We start from the raw sequence: 21,723 nt of genomic DNA, 5'->3' as shown, positions 1-21,723 counted from the left end.
AATGTTCTCTCTATTCAATAACTGCTGTTTGCAAACTGTGATCACGAGAGAGACATGTGAGGTGTAACAAAACAACATATTTCTGCTATACCTCGAGACTAGAGGTTCATATTTGTCTGGTGTTATTCATTTTCAGCCTTTCTTGTGCAAAAAAGCCCAATTGTTTCATTAAATGTTTAACCAGTCAGGTATCACTTAATGTTAAGAGGACAATGCAATACAACAAATAACTGTTCTTTAAGCCTCAAAATAGATGAATCTGATACACATTCATCATAAACGGGAAGAGATATTCAAACCCAGCTGGATTATCGCATTTGACCACAGCACCTTGGTCCTCAGACCGGGTTTTGACCTTTAGGCCACAACTGAAAGCCAATGTGTATATATGGCCTCAATGGACCTCGGACCTGCAGACCAGGGGGAAACTGCAGCCTGGTGTTTGTTTCAGAGCACGGGAGGGGGGAGGGGGGGGGGACAGGAGGAGGTGGGTGTGGGGCGGAATCTTGTTGAATCAAAGGGTTGAGACTTATTGTTCCATTCTGAAAAGGAGCTAATGGTCGACCATCGCTACTCGGGATCTGAAATCCACGGGGTGCCCCGGGGCCAGGTCGTACAATGGCCCCCCCTCTCCCTTCCCGCAGTGTGTCTTCCTGCCGCAATCTGCAGCCAACGACTCGCGCTGGGGGAGCGCATCTGTACCAGTGCTCCGGCCATCCAGGCTTTTGAACAACCATCGATCAAGACTGAATGGGAGACGTTCACCTGAATGCTGGGGGCTGGTTTTATGAGTTCGCTCTCAGTTTTCTTCCATTCTTAGTTTGGCAAGAAATGCGGAATCAGAAGCAGCCCCGATATATTTCTCAGTGTTTTTACAGCTTTTGCTGGCAACCTCACATATAGCCAACAGCTATTGCGTACACATTATTAATGTTGACAAAGCAGTAGGCTATTGAGACATAACTCGTTAACTTCTTTTAAAAGAGGCGTATATGTGTGTCTATTCTTCCTGCTCATCTCGTGCTTTCCAAATATCACTCTGGGGTCATTTACAGTAGCCTATACTTTTCTTCTTCCTTATTTATTTCCCAAATATTCACAACACATTAGTTCGTTGTTCTCATATTTTATTGTGACAAAGTAAATGTAGCCCAATTCATTAAGTTAATTTGTCTTTATTACAGATGCCAATTTATTTCAGTTGAGATGTTAGTGATCACATTAACTCAGGTCTAAATGCCAGTTATTTTAATATCAAAGCCATGTCCTTAGAGACGAATAACTTAAACAAACCGAGCATTATAATTCATGTATGCAGTGAGCACGTTATCGTGTTACAATATGTATCTACAGGAGCGGTGACTCGTGCCTATTTAGCAATGTAAATATGCTTCTTTTTTCTTAACGTTAACTTAACATTGTTTCTCTATAATGCTTAGGATAAATTAAAAAATCGCTTTAAAAAAAGGAAAACACATTGTTGGTCTGCAGCAAAAAGGCTTAAAGTGTCTGTGAAACCACGCCCACTGCTTTGGAGAGAATCAAGGTCATTCACAAATTCACCATCAGCTGTGCGCAATTGTCTTCGCCAGCCAATGGGCGAAGAGGTACGCTGATCTCCCATCCCCGCAGCTGTGATTAGCAAAGCTTGTGGGAGCTGGGGACGGAGAGGAGCGGTTGAGCTTGAAGGTGAGGTCATCGGTGTTACAGTCAGAACTTCATGGACTAGGCCGGAGGCGTATTGGTGGTGATTCACCAGAACGGTACTGCGCAGGTCTACGTGTTCGCGCAATATCCCCATCTCCAAAACAAACCGGACAGTTCGTGGTTGGAGAGCTTCTCCCATCCCTCTTTGGTGTGCGCTGAACTTTTTTAAGAAACTTTTTAGATTTGGGATCCACGTTATTGATTATCTCTCACGCAGTTTGGAAGATGTCTGAAAGGTCGCAGAGTCCGGAGTGCCAGATCAGGCCGTACGACTATAGTCGGACCAACCCATGCACCCAGGTTTTGGGTCATGATGGTTCGGGCGGCTCTGCGTCATTCCAGCTTCCCCACGGCATGCTGCCGGACCCGGGCCTCTTCTACAACAAAGCCGCTTACGGTGGCATCCCACCAGCATCCGCGCAGACCTTCTTCGCCTTCCCGCCCGTCACCAGCGACTACAGGGGATCCGATCTCCAGGCTGGAGAGTTTGGGCAACCCAAGCACTGGTATCCGTTCGCCGGGCCCGAGTACACCGGCCAGGTACCCGTTGTAACGGTCGCCACCCAGCCTACCAACCTGAGTCCCTCCATTGCCGAGACCCGGGAGCAAATCAAGCTCCCCGACATAAAGACTGAGAAGGACACCAGCAATGACTACTCGACGGAGATTAAGGTTCAGCAGTACTCCACGGCGCCGGCCTCCGCCGCCATGTCCCATGGAGTCTTCTACTCTCCGGCCTGGAACCCGTCCTTCTGGCCCGGGATCACCCACATTACAGCCCCCGGTAGCAGTAATCAAAATCCTTCAACATCATCTGCGTCTTCCCCATCTATGTCCCCCTCTCCCCCAAGCAACGGCCTGCCAGGGAACGCATTTTTTAGCGTCAACACTACCCAGACGGCCGCGGGTCCCCAGACGCAGAACCCGGCCTCCTCCACGCGGAGCAGCGGCTCCTCCAGCGGCGGCTGCAGCGACTCTGAGGAGGTGAGACCAGCCATTGGATCGGTGCTCCAGGTGTCTTATCGTGACGACAAATACAACTTTAATATCTTGGAAATAACTTTATGGCACCTAGGCTACAAACTTTCCCACGTTCTCCATTTTAATTTCTTTTCTTTTCATGTTTCCTGTTCAGGAGAATCTTTCCACAGAGGAGCTGGAGCTGTTCGCCAAGGACCTGAAACACAAGCGCATTACCTTGGGGTTCACTCAAGCCGATGTTGGCCTTGCCCTGGGTAACCTTTATGGTGAGTTTGGTGATACTGGTTTGGAGCATGCCTTTTTGATTAATTATTTAAATGGAAGTGTTGTTAAACTCAGGGGATTTTAAATGACAAAGGTTCAGCATCAGCCTCTTCAAAGCGGAGACATGGTCACGTCCTGACTGAGTCCCCAGTCTGTCTGGTCCACCTGGAGGCGGCTCTCTAAACACTGTTTTGGAAGTCCAGGTGGACACCTTCTGGAGTTCTATTTTGGAATGTAGATCAGTTCTTAATTACCAAAAGCAACTGATCTGGTAAATAAGAACCACATTCCTTAAACATTGTTTGGGCTTTAAAGTCAATGAGCCTTATTTGATTGTGTTCTATCATTGGTGAATGTTTGCATGTGCTCGTAGGTAAGATGTTCAGCCAGACCACCATTTGCCGCTTTGAGGCTCTGCAGCTCAGCTTTAAGAACATGTGCAAGCTGAAGCCTCTCCTTCAGAGATGGCTGAACGAGGCCGAGACCTCGGACAATCCCCAGGATGTAAGTCTGCCTCCCTCTGGCATCTGCCGACTCGTTTGCAACACAACAGATGATCGCGGAGCATCATGGGTCTTTTCAGGCCTCGCTAACTTTCTGCTGGGCAAGCCTGGACCAAGACCCTCTTGTGGAGTGTAATATGCCACCTAGTGGTCACAAGAAACATTATTTGACCTCAATATGTGGCATGCATTGAATTTGTTTTGGATTGTGTATTTTATGCAGTCAATCTTTACAATATTATTCTATACAAAACATAAAGACTGAAAAGGTATAGGTATAATTGAAAATGCTTATATATTCCTATCCTAAATTATTATTATCAGATAAATAATATAGAAGAATAATGCACCAAATGGAATATATATATATATAAATACGGCTGTACTCGAAACTGCATGACAATCTTTCTTATTTGTCAGATGTACAAGATTGAGAGGGTATTTGTTGACACCAGAAAGAGGAAGAGAAGGACCAGTCTGGAGGGAGCTGTGCGCTCTGCTCTGGAGTCTTACTTTATCAAGTGTCCCAAGCCCAACACCCAAGAAATCACACACATCTCGGATGACCTCGGTCTGGAGAGGGATGTAAGTACGGTCTAAAAGAGATCCCCTTTTTTAAATTTAGAAGCACGTGTGTAATGGTCACGTGTGTAACGGCCGAATGTCGTTGCTGGCAGGTTGTCCGTGTGTGGTTCTGCAACCGAAGACAGAAGGGCAAGCGCCTGGCCTTGCCTCTAGACGAGGAGTGCGACGGCCAATACTACGAGCAGAGTCCTTCCCCACTGAACATGGTCACCTCCCCCATTTCCAGTCAGGGCTACCCTACATCCAGCTACCACGGTGCCCCTCCTCCGACACTCTACATGCCCCCGCTTCATCGGCCTGACCTCTTGAAGCAAACCCTGCACCCTGGACTTGTTGGTCACCTGACTGGATAAACTCAGGAGCCAGATTGCCTTCCCGCGCCTCTGTCCAACCTCGACTAAAAGCTGAAGACGAGCCTCTCCACCCAGTCCCCAGATCATGGGATGGAAGCGGTCCAAGTGGGGAGGCTCGTCTACTGGCCGCAGCAGGGTGATTGATGAAAGTGTTCCTGTTTTGATGGTGAAATGTATCAAACTGCCACGGGCAACATCCTCTTACAATGACCAGCAACTGCTTCAACCTAAAAGCAAGCATTTAAAACTGAATATGCCTGTTTTCTTGGATAATGCGTAGTAAGTTATTCAATAGGCTTTATTTATCATTTCATGTTTAGAACGATGTCAAAAGGAGGTTTTGATGACTTGTTACAATACGTGGTCCAGTTGTTGGCTGAGAATGGTTGTAAATGGGAGCTGAGTTAAAGAGCCAAGGACTTCAGTTTTTGTTAAATCCCGGGCATGTTTTCTGTGACGCAGGTGAGGAAAGATCGACGGCTCATCAATGTTTGTGCAATACTTTCTTTGTTTAATCTGAATAGAGCAGCTGCTGTATTTGTCTGATCTGCAAAGTTTCCCACGTTTTTGCACAAAGTTGCCTTTTTGTATTGGAAAATATATCTGTTTTTGTTTCTTTCTTTTTATTTTTCTATAAAAGAAAATGCCCTGCTTGTATACTGAACATGGGTTTTGACCTTAAAGTTGTTGCTAATCAGTCTTTCGCCAATATCGTTGGCATCATTTAAGGGGGGGGGGGGGTGATTTTAAGTAATTTCAGGAAAGGTGATAACTTGTTACGCGTGTTTTAGCTGCTAATCTGCCATTTGCACACAATATTTTTCTCAATGTCTCAGGTGAATTGTGATATTAGGTCAACTCTGACCCAGCTCAATTGTGCTGTCAAACTGTATTTCATTAGTGCTTGTTTTGTTTTTATTGTAAAGGATTTTTATGTTTATGAAATGATGAATAACACCAAATACTTGAGACTGCTTAGTGGAGTATTTCTCTCGGCTGGTCTTGTATTAAGATATTTTTTACTCTGATGACTTGTCATGTTTAGACATTAAATGTCATTTATTCACAATTCGACTATTCCTCAACTGACTTAAGATGCCTGCATTAATAACGAGAACAAATGAAGTTATCAAAACATAAATGATACTTTAGAATTTCAGTATTCTAACAATCTTACCTCATGAATAATTTTAGATACATTACCAAATATTCGCATCATATCTGCTGGACTCTTACAGATAGTTCTTAATGTGACATTTTCTCTATGGATTGTAAATAGATATAATTGGAATTATTAAATGAGCTAACCTGAGATACTTTCAATCAAAACAACATTGAATGCCAACTGGCAGTTTACACGTCGATGTCTTGAGTCGTATCCAAAGAACGTGTTTTCTCATGTTTTCGGGTCCATCTTAACTTGGAACCGTCTAAGGAACTGAATAGTGAGGATGGTGTCTTTGATCTCAACGAGACGTCGCAACCAACTGACTCATTACCACAGGAACTGAAAACAACATCCATTTAAAGTTAGGAAGTTAAGCTTTGAGGGCAGAAGTAGTAAATGGTGTTTCCTGTAATGAACCATTGCTGTTACTGGCAAGGGAAGATGGACATGAAATAAAAAAACGGCATCAAATTATGCATTTATTACATCAACTACAAATGTAAAATGACAAACAAACAAATATTAAATCCTTCAACATGGTGCATGCCTTATTGAATAGCCCAGTATTATGAAAATGTACAATATGCAGATATTGAAAGGACTGAATACACAGTAATGGGGGGCCTGTGTTCATATCCGTGTGCTTGAGTTAAATTAAAGGAATAGCCATTCTCAGATGAGCGTGTCTAAAACTCAAGCAAGATAGGTAATCAGACCTTTTCCCAAACTGTTAGACTATTCTGTTAATCCTGGTGAGGTCAGGCATGTGTTATAGTGCTAGGGATGTCAATATATGGATTAATGAATATCAAGTATTTGAAGCATGTCAGTTGTCTGCATATATGTACATACACATGTTTCCAGAGTATATTTACTTTGGATGAGGTTTCTTAAATCTCAAGGCTGCTAATTGATCTCTACGGTAAGTGAGTCATAATTATGCAAGCTCAAGTGTGGTTCGCATTGGCCCAGGCCTCTAGGTTGGAGTAAACTTTCTCCTGAGGTAGATTGTTGTACTGTGAGCAGATCTTACACAGCCTCTCCCTCCAGTCGGTGTACAACTTCACTTTCCACTGACGTTTCCAGGTAAAGTATTCATTGTAGCGTTTTTCATCCCCTGCAAGTTCTTGAAGATACTTCCCCAAGTCCTTAACTGATGCAAACTCATCAACGTGGATGAAAGAATGAGGCAGAGCCACAGCTTTGTAATCATCTAATGGCGGTCCCAGGACGACAGGCACCGCCCCGCCTTGGAAAGCATTCCTCCACAGCTTCTCTGTGATATAATCTTTGCTGACTGAGTTCTCAAGAGCCAAATAAAAGTAGCAGCGAGAGATTGTAGGTAAGAGGGCTTTAGAGGAGAGGGGACTCTTTGTCCAGCGACCGTAAACCTTTACAGGAACTGCGGCATTGAGCTCTTTGTACACTTTGCTTCTCCGGTGGTGGCTCCTGTAGTGGCTGACCACCCAACAGACCAGGAAGCTCTTATTCACAGGGACTTCTTCAACCAGATGTCCTTCAGTCTCCTCTGGTAGCAGCTCACCGTAGGGTATTGGGATATCAGCATCTCTCCTGTAGGTGACGGTCATGTTGAAGATATTTGCATACTGCCATAATTTGTCATTGTGAGTCGGGGCTTCCAGGCACATCCAGGCCCACCGCTGTCCCTGTGGCCGTGAGAGGTTAAGGGGCAGCTTGTGGTGACCCAGTGCCAGCTCTCTGTTGTGGAACACGACCACATCAGCTGACGGGAACAAGGAGCGCTGGGCCACCAGTCTGCAGCGAGGGATTCGATAGAGGTCCCAGCACACGTCACCCTTCAGGCTGAATGGCCTTCTGAAAGGCCAGTGCCACAGCAGGATGGTGACGTTTCTACTGGTGCTCCCATTACGGAAGGTGAAGAGATTTATGGCTCTCAGTGCCTGGAACCCTCTCGGCCATCCATTGAAAAGACACAGTGGTAAAACACAGAGAAAGGAGAGGAGGAGGCGCATCTTCCTTGAGCTGAGTACAGTCCTCTTCATGTTAACACACCCCTGTCGCAAAAAGAATTAAGAAATGGGATCATAAAGGACAGATGAGAATTGTGACTTTACCTTTTTGTTAAAGCAGATGTTAAATCCTCATATTAGAGATGTATGCAGGTTATGTTTGTTTATTTCAAATTCCTCACCATCACATTCAATGATTTTGCAAGATTTTCTGCCGTATTTTAGAATATATGGATGTACTTTTCATTTATTCATCAGTTTCCATTTTTTTCATATGATAAAAATAATTAACTAATTGTAGCGCAGAGTTTTTAAATCAACGTTTGGATGCCCTGGCGGTGTTTGGGGTAAAGCACTGATGATGAACCACAATGTCCCCATCTCTCCCTTCATTTCCTGTCATATCTATAATGTCTACCAGAAGCATAAATTGTCCCCCAAATTTGCTAATTGCTATCAATTTTGCACCAGTATTTATGGTAACCATGGCCAATTCAGAATGTAACACTTCCTTTACAGTATTGTAGAGTATTTTGCAACAAGTTAAAATACATTTTTATCACATCACTTAATCTCTCTGAATCCTGAGAATGTCCAGTAGTTTTAGGCTCTCTTGGGCATCCTTAGTAAATATGATGTTGTGCAAATTATACCAGAGCTCTTTAAGATCTCAATTAAAATGATCATGTTATATACTGCAATCAACTTTTTTCTGTGTTCCTCTAACCTCTAACAGTTGAGAATTAAAGTCATCTCTGGATGGACAAATGGGCTTAAAGAATACATGAAAAGTAACCACAGGATCAGGAAAACATTGCATAACTACATCAGGTTTTCAGTCAAAATCTACTAAAGGTTAATAATGGAGGCTCACAGCCAGAGACATGTAACACTTACATGACCTGGCACTGACATGCAAACAGGAAAATTAGGCTATTATAACAAAGGGAGATTGTCAAGGTTGCCTTCAGACATGAGAAGCAAATACAGTTCATCACATTATTTTACTCAGGGTGACCGTCAGGTGTACTGCTTGACTTTTGTACAAGTCATGTAGGTTTTGTCCCAGTCTGTGTCGACATCCGATCTGTCGTTGAGCACCGTAAATGATTATCGTAACGAGAACTCACCATCATATACTTCAACTCAGCCGTCTGTGATGCCCAGAAGGAAGAAGACTCACCACCACCCACTGAAATCAGAGACCACGATGGTTTTTGGCTCAACCATTACTCAGAAGAAACATATGTATGAGCTTCCTTTTTTCTATATGGACAATTAGGAAAAAGCATCAGGAGAAAGTTATAAGTGATGTAGCCCAAACCAGAAAACATCCATTCATTCACATCACCTCACAATCCGTTTTCACTTCTGTACAAACATCTCAAGCTGTTACCATGAAAACATTTTCTGTGAGTGAAATCAAAGACACTGTTTGGCAATGATGCTGAAAACAGTTCAGTCAACAGAAAACGTCTTTTTTTTTCTAGTTGGGGTTGTGCAAAAGATCTCAGAATTTAAAAAAATGAAGTCTCACATTACGTAAAACAAGAAAAAGGACATCTGACTGAACAATGTGCAGATAAGGAAAACTAAAAGGCAAAAAACACCAAAAGACTTATTTGCATGAAAAATAATAAGTAATCTCAAAACAACAACACCAAAACACAAATACTGTTCAGAATTATATACAAATGTGTTTTCCAACCTGTGGAAACAAAAAAATCCTCTGTGTTTTGGCGTTTATTAAAATGGGATACATCACACATTTGAGAATGTAAAAGAAGATGTCTGCAACTGATACCATAAAACATCCTGCTCAGTCAAAGTTTGTTTTATTCCCTTACTTCAAATGTAAGCTACAAGAACAAGAGAGTGGCGAGTTGTCATATCATAAGAATATGACGGGTTATTCTTACGATCATTATTTTTTTAAGTGAGCCTCTATAGTTGAGACTTAAAGACAATCTGTGAACAGGATGTGGTGAACGATTAAGGATGGCAGAGGCACTCTCAGACTCACTGCCAGTTGTGAAGAAGCTGAACAACTGGCACACCAATTTACTTTCAATCCTCTACATATTCACCTACAATGGACTCGTATTCTGGACCAGAGTGATTCACGTCTAAGAGAAGCCCAAACCTCCACTAACCTGATCACTAGATGAGCTGCCAGTCCACTTCCCTCAGTCACCACACATGTTGGGTCTCTGCCGGGAGGAACATGATTGTGATCTTGAAGCGCTTATAAACCAAAAACGCAACCCCTTTCAAGAAAACTGAGGTGTGGCTCCCTTAAAGATGGTTGAATATGATTTGAGGTCAGCATCCTGCTTCAAGCGAGTCAATATAATGTTCTGTTCTGCTCTTTTGTCTTTTCGGCAACTCTCTAAAAAAAGATCAGAATGTTTCTGCCACATGTTTGCACTGACAGAAAAAGAGGAAGTGTGAAGAGAAATTTAGATGGCAGTTACACAAGGGTATGCACACACCAGTGAGTCATGTTGTGGAGAATACAATGTAATATATGGAAGTGCGGTTCCTTATCGGCAACACACATTTTAAGTTACTAATATGTGACTTAATGTGCAGTGCAAACATCTAATTGTGGCAAAGGCACTGAATGAGAAAATGCTCAATCCTTCTTTTTGTGTAGAATGTATGGACACATAGGAAACATGTTTGCTTCATGTTCAATACTCCTTTGATTATTTTCTGTTGTTTAATTGTTAAGATTTGATACAAAAGGTGGACCCAAGGAGACCGATGAAGCCTAACATGTATTGAAAAGCATTGCAGGCGAGGGCATTGGGGAAAAGAGGAAACATGGACAGGGCTGAGGTGGCACGGGGTAAGCAGGCAGCGAGCACGGAGACTGGAGGCAGGAATGATACTGAGGTGTGAGGAAAATAAGGTGCAGTCAGAAATCTAAGACTACTCTCTGTAGCTGATGGAACCATGTTACAAAGGCAGAGGGAAGCCAGGGTTCATGTACAGCAGGTTTGATGTGGGTTGGAGCAGGTGGAACTTGGCAGAAATTAGGGATCCAGGAGAGGGGAGAGGTCACACCCACAGACACGTAGAAATGTCTGTGGGTGGAGGGAGAGACACATCAAAGACGCTGAGCCACTATCATCAGGGTCTCAAAAATAAAGTCTCAAAAGTCAACTTGACGAGTGGTGAGCGGTTGCCAGTTGTTGGGCTGCATTTGAAGAAAAAGAAAGACTTTTATTGTCTTGTATAGTTACATACAAATATGAAATGAATTCTCTGCATTTAACCCATTCTTTGTTATTAAGGAGCAGCGGGCTGCAGTGAAACGCCCGCGGAGCAACTGGGGGTTCAGTGACTTGCTCATGGACAGTTCGACATGCAACTAATGGGGATAACGGGGATCAAACCGACCACTCCCCCCACTGAGATACAGCCACCCCAAAGCACACACAATCACAAGTCTCCCTCACACGGGAACTCCTGTGTATCCTGTTCGCGCCAAGTCTGTATGCGAGGAGGCATCTCTGAGGGAACCTCGAGCGAGGATGCCCAAGAGCAGGCTTCCAGGAAGTGATTTAAAGGTCGACACGCCCCTCTCATTGTTCATCAGTTATTTGATTTGACGAACTGATTGTTCTCAACATCACGACATTGCATACCAGAGTAAAGATTAAACTCAAATTATATGTGTGGCAGCTGTGGGGGTGGAGTCGCCAATTTGGCCTCGGCTGCTGGCTGGTTGGCAATCAGTCAGCAGCCGAGGCTGCTTCCATAAAAGTGCAGCAGAGCTGGAGTTTGGGAGAAGAGTGAGCAGAGGCGCCGTCGTGCGGTCTGCTGTGCTGGAGTGTGAATTAAATAGAGATGTTATCGAACAGAACCTCGTTGGTGTTGGAGCATCCTTGGTGCGTTGGGGGGAAACCCACGGGTGACAGCAGGAATCCTGTCACAATATATTTTATTTCTTAACCCTTGTGTTGCCTTAGGGTCATTTTGACCCGAATCAATATTACACCCTCCCCCCGCCTTAGGATTAATTTGACCCCATTCAATGTTTAATGTCGGTGTTCTTTCGGTAGTCAACAAACAAACATAAAGTGCCTCACACTTAAACTTGGAAAACAATATTAATTCTAATAATTTTCTGGAGGTTTTAATTGCTGGCGTCAAATTGAACCCAAAGGGTAAAATATGTTAGTAAATATAAAGGTAACAGGAGGGTGTAATATTGATTCGGGTCAAAATGACCCTAAGGCAACACAAGGGTTAAATAATTAATAATATAAACGTATTGGGCTGGTATAAATTGGTCCTTCGCTCATAAGCTGGACACAGAACATGTATAAAGACTCAATGCAGTTTTCTAAACAGGTAACAGACTACAGAGAGAAAACTACTCTGGCAGTGGTGATAGTGGTGTCTTTATTAGTATAAGTACAGTGCATGTGTGCAGACATTAACTCCATCAGACCTGGCTGTGTCTGATGCCTCTTGCCATGAACCTGCTGATGCACCCCGCCCACCCCGCTCTCTACCTCTTTCTGTCTCATGGATTGTGGAGGTCTGGATCGTGGTCAATACTAAGAACTATTCATACATTCTGTCATATTCATTGTGTTTATGTAACTCTGTAATGATTCCTTCTGTACACATGACATCTATTGCTTCTGTCCCTCCTGGAGAGGGATCCTCCTCTGTTGCTCTTCTGAAGGGTTTTTCCTATTTTCCCTGTGAAAGGTTTTTTTCTATTTCTTGGGAGTTTTTCGAGATAAAACATACTGAATTGAATTGAATTTTTTCAATGAGTATGACGGAGTGTATGAATAGTTGGTAGTAGGCATGGACCACGATCAAGGCCTCCACAATCCATCAGGCAGATGGAGGTAGAGAGGAGGAGTGGGCGGGGCACATCAGCAGGGCCATGGCATCAGACCCAGCCAGGTCCAATGGACCTTATGAGACGTGAAGTCACAAGGACTCCGGGGAGGAAGCAGAGTTAATAATGTACAATGGAGAGATGAACATTCATCTATAAGAGGAGAGAGAAGAGGAGAGAGGTGCTCAGTGTATCCTAAACGTCCCCCAGCAGCCTATCAGCCTATAGCAGCATCTCCAGGGGCTGGACCAGGTGAACCTGATTCAGCCCAAACTATAAGACTATCAAAGAGGAAAGTCTTCAGTCTACTCTTAAATGAGGTGACTGTGTCTGCCTCCCGGACTGAAGGTGAAAGCTGGTTCCATAAAAGAGGAGCTTGATAACTGAAGGCTCTGGCTCCCATCATACTTTTTAAGACTCTAGGAACCACAAGTAGCCCCGCATTTAGTGAGCGCAGCTCTCTAGTGGGGCAATATGGTACTACAGATATAATGGTGCATTACCTATCAAGGCTTTGTAAGTGAGGAGAATCATTTTAAATTTGATTGTTGATTTTCCAGGGAGCCAGTGCAGAGCAGCTAGTGCAGGAGTGATGTGATCTCTTTTCTTGGTTTTAGTGAGAACACGAGCTGCAGCATTCTGGATCAACTGGAGGGGCCTAAGAGACTTATTAGAGCAGCCTGATAATAAGGAGTTGCAGTAATCTAGTCTAGAAGTAACGAACGCATGAACCAGTTTTTCTGCATCTTTTTGAGACAAGATGTGCCTAATTTTTTTTATGTTACGTAAATGAAAAGATGCAGTCCTTGAGATTTGCTTCACGTGGGAGTTAAAGGACAAGTCCCGATCAAAGATAACAGAGATTCTTTACAGTGGTGTTGGATGCCAGGGCAATGCCGTCCACAGAATCCACATCACCAGATAATTGATCTCTGAGGTGCTCAGAGCCGAGTAAAATAACTTCAGTTTTGTCTGAGTTTAACATCAAGATGTTGCAGGTCATCCATGTTTTTATGTCTTTAAGACATGCTTGAATTTTAGTGAGTTGGTTGGTCTCCTATGGTTTGATTGATGGATATAATTGAGTATAATCTGCATACAAATTTAAGTTTATGGAGTGTTTCCTGATAATATTGCCCAAAGGAAGCATGTATAAGGTAAAATAAAATTGGTCCAAGCACAGAGCCTTGTGGAACTCCGTGACTAACGTTGGTGGTCATTGAGGCTTCATCGTTTACAAATACAATCTGAGATCGATCTGATAAATAGGATTTAAATCAACTTAGTGCGGTACCCCAAAACACCTCGGGATCCAGAGTGGGCTTCTTCAGGTATTCTTCAGATATTTGCTTTAGTTTGCGGGTTAAACAAGGGAGCAAAATGTATCCAAAGCATCGAGCTCCAGGAATGCTCGGCTGTCATTCCATGGAAGGTTTACTCTGCTGGAGCTTTTTTGGTGGCAATATGTGACCTCTGATTGACATTGGTTGACTCTCTGATGACTCCACTGCGTTTAGCAAAGAATGTCTGGGATTTCTTTGTGTTTTTTTACTATATCAAGGCAGAAGTGCGGTCTGTCCACATTGATTTCATTCATGGGACTTGTAGTTCTGTATTCCAAATGATGTCATCTATAATTGCTAAGATAGCCCAAGTCAATTCCAGTCTTGGATTTGTCAGCTGTGCCCATCACGTTTTCAGCATTACACAGTTATGACGACATAACCTTTTTCTCTCACGTCTCTGAAATTGTGATGTTCCTTTTGTGTTAACACGGACAATTGAGATCAGAATACCTTTCAATGAGATTTCTAACATGGCACTTAGAAATAGTAAATTACTTTAATTGACCTTGTACAATACTCTGACTTATGGATTCCACTGCACATAGTCATGCCATCACGCCCTCATGATTTCCTCTCTGGTGCATCCACGCTTATATAATGATATATATGACATGACATAGCTCCACCAATCTGTGTCATTCAATAATATGAGCTTTATCTCACTCCTCTCAACTTGCTACATTTTTGTTTCCCTTTAAATTTGCTTGAGGGCTGTTTTCTTCCTCCTCTCTCCAATCACTGAGACTTCCGTGAAATCTTTTGAATACCTGCGACATGAGAGCATTTTCTGACAGTCATGAATGCGGATCAACGACTGAAAGTAGGCTGCTGGGTGAAGCCAAAACAACACATACAACTAAGAGGAAGACAGGGGACAAGCAAGAGACACCAAACTACAAAAACACAATCGATAACTCTGAGAGAGAAAGACATATATGATATGAAGGCAGGTTTTTTATTTTCTTGTGAAACTTTAGACTTCTGACACAATAGCAAAATGCACTATATGGCCCAAAGTCTTAATATTTGATACAATATATATTTTAGATATAATATCATTTTGTGTTAGGAGTTTGTGGAAGGCGTATTCCTTTTTCAATATGACAATTCCTGCATGCTCAGAGCCAGGTCCATTAAGAGATGTTTATTTTCAGAGTTTGATGTGGAAGAGAAACTGACTGGCTTGCTCAGAGCTCAGACCTCAACCCCATCCAACACCTCTGGGGATGAAGAGTGCCGGCTGCTAGACAGGCTTCAGCGCCGATATCAGTGCCCGGCCGTATTGATGCTTTGAGGCTGAATGTAAGCAAATCCCTAAAGTCAGGCTACACACATCTTGTCAAAGAGGTTTTTGTAGCAGTATTTTAATTTAGTCATATATATTTGTCATGTTTACACATAGTTCTGTCCATATAGGGTGACCAGATTTAATGAAGAACTTAAAGGAAATACAATTAATTGTGTTATACAATCATTGTACATCCACATTTTATTTATACATTATTCTATATGCAGAAAGCCTTAAAGCAATCAATTTATTTGGCTTTATTCTCATTTGTTATTTGGAAAAAACTCAGATATGGCAGTCTCAATGATATGCTAATAATGCACTCACTTATTACAGTAGAGAGAAAGTGACAGAAAGTAAACAGGGGAACACAGAGATAGATAAAGACAAACGTGAGACAGTTAAAGATTGACAGTGGAACATTTCTTTCAGAGAATATGCTGGAAGGCAGACAGGGGAGAGATCCAGATCTACTGGTCTGACTGGAAAGGCCAGAGGGTGTGTGGCCTGCCTCCCACAGCATTATAGGTGTGGTGATAGACAAACAAAAAACAGAAACACACGCATAGAAGAGAGAGAAGAGAGGGAGAGGTGAAATACTGGAATAAAAAGTCATACGGTAAAGATAAAGCAGTGTTCCTGATTCCGTGCTGACTGTGAGTATAGACATGAATAATGCATCTTTCTACTCAAATTAAAACTGGAAAAGAGTGAAATAATGACATTGCTAACTAGTCATAATTACAAAGAAATGTAAAATTCACAGTCACATTTTTTTAATGACTTGTTTTTTCGCATTGACAGGGACTGAAGATAGAAGCTACCAGACAAAACTGAGAGAAATAAAGATGGCAGAGCCCCCCAAGATTGAACTCTTTGTTAAGGTAACAATTACTTAAAATAAATCCTGTGTAAACTCTACAGATGTGGATAAAACAGTTTAAATGCAGTACACCTTTTTTGTTATGTCTATATATTTTGAAGAGCAAACATCCACATTGCAGTTATTTAAACTAATATATAACTACATTGTAGGTTGTTAATCGTAACCCACTGCTCAGATATACATCTACAAAAAGAGGACAAAAAACAAAGAAAAAAAGAGTGTCTGCTTTAATAATGTTTTTCATTAATTGCGTTAAAGCTTAACTTCACTATATCCATCTCTTGTTATTCCTATAAAATATAAGAAAGAAAGAAGGAAATGTACATTTATATATTATTCCAGTGAGGAAATTCTTCTCTGCATTTGACACATTGAGTATTTAAGGAGCAGTGGGCTGCAGTGAAGCGCCCGGGGAGAGACTGGGGGTTCAGTGCCTTGCTCAAGGACACTTCAATATGCAACTATGGGGATTGGACACAGTACCTTGTTGTTACGGGACGACCATTCATCCCCATGAGCTACTGCCGACCAATGAGTAGATATAGTGAGCAGTGGAAACTAAAAAGAGGCCTTTTTAGTTGGAAAACCTGTGTCCTGCAGTTTCAAAATATATTTGCCTCCACGAATGCCTGTGACTCAACAACATTATCAGGCTGTATTCGAAAATGTATGAATACTGATAACTGGTTGTTTAATCTCGGTGTAAAGCGTCATCAACTCACCAGTGGAAATTCCTCAACGGTTGGTTTAAACTGTCGGAGCGGAGCAGGCTCGACAAGAACCTGTGCAGGTATTAATGATGTGGTCAGGTACTTTACAACCCTGATGCTGGATAACAATAAAAAAAAGATCCCTTCTGAAGTTTAAGCGTCACTATTTGCGAGCAATGAAAAGTGCAGGTGTTCATAATGTTATGTCTGTTTGTCTGTCAGGCCAGTGTTGATGCTGAGAGTGTGGGGAACTGCCCGTTCTCCCAGAGACTCTTCATGATTCTTTGGTTGAAAGGGGCCAACTTCACCCTCACCACTGTGGACATGAAGAGGTGGGAACATATCTTTTTTTCCTTCTTTTTTTAGAAGTGAAATTGGTCTTGTTTTTGAGTTTTATTTACAACTCACAATATAATGTGATAAAATACGACAAGAAACAGTCAACTCCCTTTGTAATGTGGTCTGAACAAAAATAAACAAGGGGATATCTTCACTAGTTACATTCATGTCAATTTCAGTGTAATGTATATTTTAGGTGCGTATTGTTTGCAACTACAATATTTCAGAGTAATTCTACATAAACAGTTGATGTGGGGCAAATGACTCACAAGACAAAGACAGGGCAGGGTTTGCAGAGGGAGTGCATCTTGTGTCACAATTAGGGGTACAATGGTAGCACGACAGACTAACATATAAAAAATATTAATACTTTTAGGGAGATTTTCAACTATAGGATGAAATAAACATACTTTGAGAACACCCACTCACACCAAGCAACATAAAAAACACACACAAAAATGCTCCAACCCAAAGAGATCAAACCCAGGATCTACTTTCCATCATCAATTCATTTTAAAATTAGGATTGGTAGTCTGTTTGTTGATATTATCTGAACATGCCAACACCAATCAATAAATAAAATGCTCTCACAAAAAGAAAGAAAGTAAGAAATCCGGTATCTGTATGTGTGGCTGTGACAGATTCATAATAAAGGTCAACTACCTGCTAATCTACGAACGTTTTGTGCGTGCACTCATTGCGTGTCACCGGAATCTTCCTAAATGTATAATTATGATTGTAAACATATGCCTGGTTAGTACTCACAGCTGCTTGACATTTTGAGTTAGTGCTGCTTGATATATAGAAAAAAGATAGAAAGAATATGATGATGTTCTTTTTTTTTTTCTTTATTGCAAAAAAAAAAAAAAAAAACATCATGCATGATTTCATTACAAATCAACTGAAATATTGCAAGCCTTTTATTCTGATTATATATATATATATATTAGTGCTGTGAAAAATAACGCGTTAACTCAGTTAATCCAATTACAGGTTTAACTAGTTTTTTTTATTTAACGCATTTAACGCATGCGCAGAATGAGCTTCCAATCCGTCTGTTGTTGGTCGTCGGGACGAAAAAAAGTCACTTGCAAAATGAGCTTCCAATACACCACTTCAATCTGAACTATGTCCGCTCTCATGCAGACGGTCTGTTCATCGGTAATGATCCTTCCGCAGGTTCACCTCCGGAAACCTTGTTACGACTTTTACTTCCTGTAGATCAGGGTCTCAACACGTCGATCGCGACCTGCCAGTCGATCGCGGCGTAGTGTTGGTAGATCGCATGACATTAAAAGATTGGCCCGCCCCTGACATGTTCTCTATAGCACGTCTTTGTTCTTTTATTAAACTAAACGTCTGTTGTTGATCGTATCTCCACAGCAGCATGTCATTTCTGTCTCTTCGCGTTGCGTTAACACTTATCGATCTCCGTCTGGCGCGCCACAGAGCTCCGTGCGCGCGCATCAGGACCGAGCAAAAAAAAGTCACTTGTCAATCTGTCCACCTTTAGATTGTATCATGGTGGAGTTAATGGTTGACAAACAAGAGAGAAATGCTCTGTTTAACCCTCCTGTTACCTTTACATTTACGAACATATTTTACCCTCGGGGTCAATTTGACCCCAGCAATTAAAACCTCCAGAAAATTATTAGAATTAATATTGCTTCCCAAGTTTAAGTGTGAGGTACTTTATGTTTGTTTGTTGACTACCTAAATAGCCCTTTAAATAAATACAAAAGTTGATATTTCTGATATGTTTGACACAGTGAAAAACAGCCTGGGGTCAAATTGACCCCAAAGAACACCGACATTAAACATTGAATGGGGTCAAATTGACCCGAAAGGTAACAGGAGGGTTAAACATTCTGTTTAGGATGAAGATGTATTAATGTTCCATATGGAAGAAAACTGCTAAATAACTGCTGAGTTGCAGCACCATTGTATAGAAGAATGTATAAATGTATATATCCGTCTTTTGTCATAAATCTCTATGTTCTCACAAAATATACCGAGAATATCGGTAATATGTGATTAATCATGATTAATCCACAAAAACCTGTGATTAATCCGATTAAAAATGTTAATCGTTTCACAGCCCTAATATATATATATATATATATATATATATATATATTTATATTTGTTATCTAGCAAACTAGTTTCTTTCAACTGTAGATTTACTGTTAGACCAACAGTATTGAAAAGGAATACTACTTCCACAACTACTACTACTACTACTACTACTACTACTACTACTACTACTACTACTACTACTACTACTACTACTACTACTACTACTACTACTACTACTACTACTACTACTACTACTACTACTACTACTACTACTACTTCCACAACTACTACTACTACTGCTACTACTTCCACAAGCACAACTACTACTACTACTACTACTACTACTACCAATGATAATCAATAGGAGTTTGAAGTTGAAATGTAATATTACAAATATTACAAATAGAGAGAGTAAGAATGAAACAATACGATCTTATTGGGAAATCTACCTTGAGTTAATTTTATGAAACCCGTAAAAGTGAGCTCATTATTGTGTTGTACTTTTTATCATTTGACCATCTTTGGTGAGCTTAACTTTTTAGCTGTTCTGTTGCAGAACACCTCAAGTGCTGAAGGCTCTGGCTCCAGGCTCTCAGCCTCCGTTCCTCCTCTACAATGATGAAGTCAAAACCGACATTAACAAAATTGAGGAGTTCCTGGAGGAGAATTTAGCCCAACCACAGTGAGTAGACTGTAGGTGGTTTTCTGTCCAGTATTTGTCTTGAGACACATTCATTATTGCACTGACACACATTCTTTCAACCAATGGCAGGTATACAAAGCTGTGCTGTCGCTTCAAAGAGTCCAACAATGCTGGAGAAGACATCTTCAGAAATTTCTCAGGATATATAAAAAATCCTAATCCCGCATTAAATGACAGTAAGGGCATTAGATGGATGACTCACAAATAAATGTACAATCATTTTCTGTTTGATACATAACTACATGATGGAGACCTGAAGGATACGAAAAGCCTTTTACACTGTTTCAGGGCTCGAGAAAAAATTTCTGTCAACTCTGGTGAAGCTGACCATGCAACTCGAGACTCCTCTCCCCGATGAGCTGGAACGGAACCCGAATGTCACTGAGTCTTCGCGCCTCTACCTGGATGGTGACACCTTCACCTTGGCAGACTGCAATTTGCTTCCCAAACTTAATATTGTCAAGGTAGGCCGATTATAATAACTTCCTTTCCATCGTATGGACAGAGATCTACAAAATGTTGTCTCCTGGAAAGAGATTAGTTCTAAGTCATAAGGAGCTGTTCCAGCACTTTAAGTTCTGCTGTTGTCTTTTTAAGAATAATACAATACCAAAACTCGTCGTTCCACAGGTGGTGTGCAAGCAGTACCGCAACTTTGACATCCCTAAAGAGCTGAAAGGTCTGACACGTTACCTGGAGAATGCCTACAAACAAGATGAGTTTCGTTATACATGCCCAAAAGACTCAGAGATCCTCATTGCCTACCAGTCCGTGGCGAAGTACCTGAACAAATAACACATTAAGAGGGAGGGATGAAGCTGCGTGAGTGAGAACAAAGAACAAGAGAGAGAGAGTAATGCAGAGAATAACTGAGACGGTGACAACATGTCTGAAGATTTTACATGTATCTTTTATTTGTGTCAAAATTAGAGTTTGGATAATGAAAAGTGTTGGTAGTGTGTACAACAATTGGCTTTAAACAAAACACATTATTGTTTTCATCAATTGGGTTTTTATTTGCCAACTGTTACTTTAAATTTGCTTACAATTTGTATTTGTATGTATGTACTGTTGCATACTCTGGTTGTACTGATGTATATTTCTTATTTAACGCCAGTAAGAGTACATAATCACTGTAAATCCCAGAGGATGTTTATGTTATGTCTTGTTTTGCATGTATATTTTCTGTCTAAGCAAATCCATGATGTTGATTGCAATTTATTAATGGCATGTTGACATTAAATCAGATGCATATTTAGATTAAATATCAAATTACAAGTGTAAAAAAAAAGGCAGATTTTCCTAAATGTTCTTTGCTCTCTAAGTCTTTTAATGGGATGGTTTTAGGCTAACTAGGAACACTGTTTCTTTTAATGAAAATGAGTTAACAATCATTTTTCACAGTCCGTCCCGTTAATTTGTTTTGTGCGTGTAATAAATTCATATATCTCAGTAGTAACTCAATTATGTTTAACTTTGACATATAATCCAACTGAATGAGGACAGAGTGAAGAGATGTATATTTTTCATGGTATATATTAAAGACTTTTTTAAAGTGCTGTGTTGGTTGTATGAATATGTAGTAAGTTTGCAATGTGAAAAAAAATGTATTCGTAAATGTCAGGAAATATATATGTAACACAGTATGTTGCCTGGAAGCTAATCACATATATTATAATAGTAATACAATTAAAGCTTACAATTAACCTATCGTATACACTCATTAGATTATCATTGAAGCAATTCATTAACATAGAGCAGCCTTTTAATGTTGTAACTGTTCAATGTCGTGTTACTTTGGACTACTTTATATACTGTTATGTAATTTACGATGCATAATTTTTTTTATGCACACGTATAACCAAATTTAAAAAAAGTAACTATTATCAGCTGCTATAGTAAATAATACTATAATTTACCATGTAAATATAGAAGAAAATAAGTATGGTGGGGATA

The 21,723-nt window shown here is 41.0% G+C and overlaps 3 protein-coding genes across 3 annotated transcripts; 2 read left to right on the top strand and 1 right to left on the bottom strand.

Moving 5' to 3' along the window:
• The first annotated feature begins 1,236 nt into the window (after positions 1-1,236).
• pou5f3 (POU domain, class 5, transcription factor 3) lies at positions 1,237-5,399 on the top strand. Its single transcript, XM_056433236.1, has 5 exons — positions 1,237-2,691; positions 2,843-2,954; positions 3,326-3,456; positions 3,876-4,040; positions 4,133-5,399. Exons 1-5 carry the CDS (start codon positions 1,933-1,935, stop codon positions 4,391-4,393), a joined length of 1,428 nt encoding a protein of 475 aa, XP_056289211.1. The 5' UTR covers positions 1,237-1,932; the 3' UTR covers positions 4,394-5,399.
• A 628-nt stretch (positions 5,400-6,027) lies between these two features.
• Positions 6,028-9,821, bottom strand: fut7 (fucosyltransferase 7 (alpha (1,3) fucosyltransferase)). Its single transcript, XM_056433238.1, has 3 exons — positions 9,706-9,821; positions 8,683-8,744; positions 6,028-7,597 (listed from the first exon to the last, which is right to left on the bottom strand). The coding sequence occupies exons 2-3, from the start codon at positions 8,686-8,688 to the stop codon at positions 6,509-6,511; spliced, it is 1,095 nt and encodes a 364-aa protein (XP_056289213.1). The 5' UTR covers positions 8,689-8,744; positions 9,706-9,821; the 3' UTR covers positions 6,028-6,508.
• A 5,823-nt stretch (positions 9,822-15,644) lies between these two features.
• Positions 15,645-21,326, top strand: clic3 (chloride intracellular channel 3). Its single transcript, XM_056433239.1, has 7 exons — positions 15,645-15,709; positions 15,858-15,937; positions 16,872-16,981; positions 19,621-19,746; positions 19,837-19,943; positions 20,056-20,231; positions 20,398-21,326. The coding sequence occupies exons 2-7, from the start codon at positions 15,902-15,904 to the stop codon at positions 20,560-20,562; spliced, it is 720 nt and encodes a 239-aa protein (XP_056289214.1). The 5' UTR covers positions 15,645-15,709; positions 15,858-15,901; the 3' UTR covers positions 20,563-21,326.
• Positions 21,327-21,723: the final 397 nt, after the last annotated feature.

This window comes from Pseudoliparis swirei, chromosome 15 (genome assembly GCF_029220125.1).
Source record: "Pseudoliparis swirei isolate HS2019 ecotype Mariana Trench chromosome 15, NWPU_hadal_v1, whole genome shotgun sequence".
Lineage (NCBI taxonomy): Eukaryota > Metazoa > Chordata > Actinopteri > Perciformes > Liparidae > Pseudoliparis > Pseudoliparis swirei.
Note: the sequence above shows the minus strand (reverse complement) of the source record. Positions and strands in the feature narration are given on the sequence as shown.